At 43.5% G+C, this 6,874-nt stretch overlaps 1 protein-coding gene across 1 annotated transcript; it reads left to right on the forward strand.

Moving 5' to 3' along the window:
- The first annotated feature begins 3,026 nt into the window (after positions 1-3,026).
- On the forward strand, positions 3,027-5,434 carry LOC149282445 (uncharacterized). Its single transcript, XM_089498155.1, has 2 exons — positions 3,027-3,045; positions 4,368-5,434. The coding sequence occupies exons 1-2, from the start codon at positions 3,027-3,029 to the stop codon at positions 5,432-5,434; spliced, it is 1,086 nt and encodes a 361-aa protein (XP_089354281.1).
- Positions 5,435-6,874: the final 1,440 nt, after the last annotated feature.

Raw genomic sequence — 6,874 nt, forward strand, 5'->3', positions numbered from 1 at the left:
TTTCATATGACCAAATAAACATAGAAACAAACAAGAACAACATAATTAGACAGATAAGCAGATTGCTTTTTTTTTTAAAGGAAAACCGTTATTTGGTGCTTCTGCCCTTTTACAACCAACTCAGGCTGTATCTGCACTGCAGAAATAATCCAGTTCTAAAATGTGTTAACTCTTCTGTTTCAATCCTATGGAATCCTGGGATTTGTAGTTCGTTGTGGCACCAGAGCTCTCTGGCAGAGAGGGTTAAGTGTCCGAAAAGTAAAAGCCCAAAAGTCAAAGTGTCTTATTTCTGCAGTGTGGATGCAGCCTTCTTGGGAAAGGGGCTGATGATGGGGAAAAGCACTGGATAACTCTGGAGGTTTCAGCAGATGTTTTATTTATTTATTTATGATGCACTCATTTCACATCTAGCTACAGGGACATAACCAGGGCCCTCTCCAGTTCCCCATCCCCTCATCCTTCACCACTCTAATAAGTCATGGAGTATCTGTTGTGTAGGGGAGCTGCAGTGAATCTATGCTAGGTCCAGGGGGCTTTGTTTGAAGCACAGGGAGGAAGGGGATACCCACCTCTGCATCGGCCCAAAGGAGGCATATGTCACTTGTATATCTCACAAGCAGGATGCTGTTCTCTTTAGTCAACATTATTTCCTGTTCTAGATCAGTGTCTGAGTTGCCAATAAAGTATTGTTTTTTATCCGTTAGGAAGAGCTTTCTGAATTGTCTGTCAAAGAACCATGAAAGATCATAACCCTGATCATTAGGATCTTCTCGTGTCTTTACTCTATAATCAGTTCTATCTATTTGGATTAATTCTTTATAGGAGATCCAATTTGCGTCCTTTTTTGAATCTCTGGTCTCTTTTCGCAGGAACTTCATCTCGGCCCCCTTGGACACAGCTTTGGGACACCAAGTGCAAGACCACCAGGACCCCTGCCCACCTGATGGCGAACACAGAGGCCAAGCGGAGGGAGTTGGGCTCCAACAGAAAGAGGATGCAGAGATACAAGAACGCTTTGGTGAGTTGAGGTTCTTGACTATTACTTTCATCTGTGTCACTGCTGGGCCAGCTCTTGAAAGCAGGAGGAGAACATACTCTTCCAATTTAGCAGAGACAGTCCTGGTTAATCCTCTGTCAACCCACTTCTTCAGGGGCTTTTAAAAATGTCCCGGTTGCTCTCTTATCCTCCCACTTTCCCCCTTCTCAGCTCACTTCAGTTCCTGAGTGCAATTGAGTTTGCCCCCCCCCCCCCCCCCATCAACTCAGAAGTGGGAAGAGAAGAGGAAAGAAGGAAGCAGGGTATTGCCCTTCCCAGGAAGCTGAAGCAAAAGAAAACTGCTGTGCCCTTCCTAGCTTGTGTGATCTTCCTCATAAATAACTTTGGCCATCTCCACCGCCTTCTGGATTACTTGTCCACATGTGTCTTGCTTTTCCAATCTGTGAAAAGTTGGGGGATGTGGGAGAACATCTCTGGATCTAAATATGGGGTGGGCCCAGTGGACCTAAAGTCCAGATTGCTTCCCAGAAATGTTTTTTAATAATGACATTTTGTTCTAAAATTTGGCAAGAAATGGCTAGATGCACCATAATTCTTTGGTGGCTAAATGTACTGTAACTGTTGGGATAGTCAGTATCCTAATCCATCCTCAGTATCCCAGCCATGGCCTAAATTATATTGTATATTATATTGAAAGGATTCAAGACGAACTGGATCTCAAAGGTAGTAGCTTTTTTCTTGAGGACAGCATTTAAAGTTTATTTCCTGGACTGTATTCTGAAGTGATGAAATAAATATTTGGATGCACCATGTGCTTTCCTCCCCTTTTGCTTAGTCTCTCTGTGGATGAGGGCTATTTTCTGTTGCAGGTGACCTTTGCGGATGTGGCAGTATATTTCACCGATGACGAATGGAAACTGTTGACAAAGAAGCAGAGGCTTATGTATAATTATATAATGATGGAGAATTATCAGAATGTGGCCTCTGTGGGTAAGGAACCGGAATCCACCAGCATTATAGAATCATAGAGTTGGAATAGATCGCAAGGGCCATCCAGTTCAACCCTGTTCTGCCATGCAGGAATATACATTCCAAGCACCATCCAGCCTCTGTTTAAAGACCTCCAAAGAAGAGGACTCCACCAAACTCTATGGGAGTATATTCCACTGTGGAAGAGCTCTTACTGTCCCAAGCTTCCTCCTAATGTTTAGGTGGAACCTCTTTCTATGTGGCTTGCATCCACTGTGGTGTCTCCTTTTTCTGTAGTAGCAGATAGCAAGGTTGCTCCATCCTCAATACGATGACCCTTTCCAATATTTAAACATGGATATCATATCCACTCTTAACTTTCTTTTTTCAAGGGTAAACATACCCAGCTCTCTAAGGTGCTTCTCATAGGGCTTAATGGTTTCCAGATCCTTCACCATTTTGGTTGCCCTCCTCTGCGCATGTTCCAACTGAATTGTGGAGCCCAGAACCAGACACAGGATTATTCCAAGTGAGGCCTGACCAAAGCAGAATAGAGTGGCACTATTACTTCCCTTGATCTAGAAACTATTCTTGTATTGATGCAGCCTAGAATCACATTGGCCTTTTTAGCTGCCGCATCACACTGTTGGCCCATGTTCAACTTGTGGTCTATTTGGAGTCCTAGATCCCTTTCAAGCGCAGTTTAATTGTGATAGCAACATCCTGTAGAATATTTGAATTTGTAGTTTAGTGAGGCACTATTGGTGGAGAGACACCAAAGGAGAGGGGCCTTGGGGATTGGGAGGCAGCCACGAACCTGACAGATTTTAAGAACTGGTTTGAGAGAACTTCTGAGAATCGACTCAAATCCTTGTTTATAGACATATTTAGGGGTTCCATTAAGCAATTATGAGTAATATCTATGAAGGGAGGAAAGGGGGGCACAAACCTGCTTTTCCTCTAATATTTCTTTTCCAACTTGAGCTTAGCTCCATGGTTGATTCCAGAGGCCCTTTGTTACCCAAAATGCTGGAGTCTGGGAAGGACACCCGCAAGAGCTATGCTTTTAGGGGAATGTGGTACTTAGCTGAAAGCAGACATATAGTTTGGTTGGGGCAAAAGTAACCTTGGGATTCAGCTCAACTATACCAGGCCCGGAAGCACAGAGAACTCTAAAGGCATTTGAAATAGGTTTTTATGTTTTATTAGGGGGAAAGCAATATACACACATATACAGATATAGGTGTTCACACACACACACAAGAACTAGTAACAAAGGTGGGTGAAAAGTGTGAGGCTTTGCTAATGGTAAAACTTTACCTAGATGGATCTTGATTGCAATAGCTGAGGGTCCAGAAAGGGGAGAGAAGTCAGTAACTCTAATGGCAAGTGGGGCTGGTGAGTGTAGTGAGGTGTTTAGCAATGTAAACCGACAGACTGTCTGTCTTTAATTGGACTGACGTCGAAGAACGGCCAGTCAGGGCAGATATTTATTCTGTGATTGTTTCTTGGGGTCAGAAACCAAGTGTTCAGAAAGGTTTATATCATTTTAGAAAGATTCCTGGGGGAGAGAATGGTTTGAAACCAAATTGAATACAGTGGGTGCTTGGTGGAAATATCTCAGACAAAAAGGATTAGCACACCGGCTCTTGGTCCTTCTTGGCTCTGAATTCCTATTGCGTTCACAAGCCAATATACAGCGCAATCTGAGGGTGACACTCCCAGATGCAGCTCAAGAATAACATAGCAGAGTATGGAAACAAATATCCAGACATAGATATTGGCAATGCACTGACCACTTTTCACTTAAAAATAAATCAGAAACACAATTGGTTTCATTTAAATCCTTGGAGGTTCTCTATCTTGAGTTGCAAAATAATACAAATATTTGCAAGCTCTACTCTGACTTTCATCAACTTCACCATCTCTTGCTCACACAACTCCAATCCAATCCACACCAATCTGCATGTGAGCTGTATAATGGTTGTGAGTTATCGCCTGGAGCCAAACAGCATGAAGTGACTTCTGCAGTTATCTTGCATCATGCCTTGGGCTCTGACTCAGGACTCTATGGCAGTCTCACAGGACATGAATCCACCTGTCAATCAAAGTATTTTTTCACATGTTTAATGGAATATTATTTCAACAGTCCTTTGACTATCTGCTTCCACTGATTCACTCATCAAAGTTCCCTCAAACTCTTCTTTGGTAGCTCCTATGAGTAAAGATACAATCATTATATGGATTTGGGGGCATCCAGAACAGGGTCATGCTTCGGTCACTCACACCAACTTTATTAATCTAATCTAAAATAGGGAGGGGTGAACGTGGGGCTAAATCTTGGGATAACATCTTCTCTTAACACTGAGATTGTCTTGTCTGTCATTTTCCTTGTTTACAGAATCACTTGTCAGTCATGAGAGAATCCGCACAAGGAAGAAGTCACATAAATGTCAGCATTGTGGGAAAAATTTTGCTTACAAGTCAATCCTTGTCAAGCATCAGAGAGTCCACACAGGAGAGAAGCCATACAGATGCCAGCATTGTGGGAAGTGTTTTCCTCAGAAGTCACACCTAGTGGCACATCAGAGAGTCCACACAGGAGAAAAGCCATACAAATGCCAACATTGTGGGAAATGTTTTTCATTGAAATCTAGCCTAGTGAAACATCAGAGAGTCCACACAGGAGAAAAGCCACATAAATGCCAAGGTTGTGGGAAATGTTTTTCTTGGAGGTCAAACCTAATAACACATCAGAGAGTCCACACTGGAGAGAAGCCACACAAATGCCAGCATTGTGGGAAATGTTTTGATTGGAAATCATACCTAGTGAAACATCAGAAAGTCCACACAGGAGAGAAGACATACAAATGCCAGCATTGTGGGAAAGGTTTTTCTTCAAAGTCATACCTATTGGCACATCAGAGATTCCACACAGGAGAGAACCCAAACAAATGCCAGCATTGTGGGAAAGGTTTTTCTTCAAAGTCATACCTATTGGCACATCAGAGAGTCCACACAGGAGAGAACCCAAACAAATGCCAGCATTGTGGGAAAGGTTTTTCTTCAAAGTCATACCTATTGGCACATGCAAGTTGCCACACAGGAGAGAACCCAAACAAATGCCAGCATTGTGGGAAAGGTTTTTCTTCAAAGTCATACCTATTGGCACATGCAAGTTGCCACACAGGAGAGAACCCAAACAAATGTCAGCATTGTGGGAAATGTTTTTCTTGGAAGTCAGACCTAGTGAGACATCAGAGAGTCCACACAGGAGAGAAGCCATACAAATGTCAGCATTGTGGGAAATGTTTTTCTTGGAAGTCACACCTAGTGACACACCAGAGAGTCCACACAGGAGAGAAGCCATACAAATGCCAGCATTGTGGGAAATGTTTTACTTGGAAGTCAGACCTAGTGAGACATCAGAGAATCCACACAGGAGATAAGCCACACAAATCCCAATAGTGAACTAATATTATTTTTGTCAATAATGAATACAAAAAATATATTTTCAATCCAGTGATGTTAAGAAAAGGCCGTTGTGATTTTGTTTGTAAGCTTTGTCTGTCGATATGTCTGTTTGTGTTTTAAAGTTGTATTTTGTTATTTTTAGGTTTTAATTGCTAATAATATAGTTACTTTGGTTTGTAAATTTGGGTGGGGATTGTGGGTCGTGGTATAGGTTAGGTAGATGGGGGGCTGGGATTTGTTAGAGCTGTCTAGAATAGTTATGGCAGTGATAGCTTTTGCAATGTGGGGGATGTTGGCTAGAGAAAGTTGGGGGCAGGTATTGACAGAAAGGGCTAGTTTGTGGGAATGGCAAAGGGGGCCTTGTTACCTGTGGGGCTTAGACTGTGGGAATTGGAGGTGGGGGCTAGGTTTGGAAGAGGGAGGAGTTTTAGGTGTTGGGGTTTCAATATATTCTTTTAATTAGGGAGGGCAGTTCTGGCTTGAACACTGAATTTCTATGTGTTCTCATTAAAATTATTTGTTGTTTCAACACACTGGACTCTTTGATGCACAGAAGTTCTGAATTTGCCCAAAACTGACCCTTTATTCTCTCCTCAGTCCTCAGCTCCATTCCCAGCCATAAAAACAGCAGAGGCAAACACACACACTCACAAACAAACATACAGGATACACAGGGGCAGCTATATTTCCAAATTAGATCCTTCCTTTCCTGCCTTTCCTTCCTGAGTCCAGCTCTGCACCTTGGGCTCCATTGCGGTCTCCTCAAAGGAAGAAATGAGGGAAGGAAGGGGAGTCCGTTGAACCCCCAGAGCATACCTTCCTATCCCGCAAAGGGCACCAGCAGAATAAGCAGCAGCATCTAGGCCCTGGCAATCCCTGCGCATGCTGAGGAGGGGCATCGAGGGAGATGTTGCGGTCGCCCAGGACCAAAAGCCTAGGCAATTCCAGCAGCAGCTGTGCTAGGGGGAGTCTGTTAAGCAATTGTGACTAGTCTTTAAGCTGAGGCAAACACATTCGATGTGGTCCATCTTATGGATAGGTATCCTGCTCAAGGCAAGATTGTCTTTATGGACCAAAGCGACGTCCCCTTACCTGCTCACTGAGGGAGAACCCGGCTGGTAAGGCCTGAGCTATCATCACCCAGCCAGGTCTCCGTGAAAGAAGCCAGGTCAGCCTCTTGGTCCAGAAGGAGATCATGGACTATCTGCGTTGTATTTTTGACTGACCTGGCATTACACAAGAGCAGGGAAAGGGTCTGTGGCTGGTTTGGTATGCTCTCCAGCCCTTTTGGGATAGCAGGGGGAATGGAAGGGGAGAGAGATATTTGTCAGGCTCCTAATTGCAGCCCTTCTTGCAACAGAAAAGGCAGTACAGTGGTACCTCGGGATACGAATTACCCAGCTTACGAAATTTTCATGATACGAAAAAAATTAA

This window comes from Sceloporus occidentalis, unplaced genomic scaffold, assembly GCF_023333645.1.
Source record: "Sceloporus occidentalis isolate IW3139 unplaced genomic scaffold, rSceOcc1.0.p SCAF_114, whole genome shotgun sequence".
NCBI classification, from domain to species: Eukaryota; Metazoa; Chordata; class Lepidosauria; order Squamata; family Phrynosomatidae; genus Sceloporus; species Sceloporus occidentalis.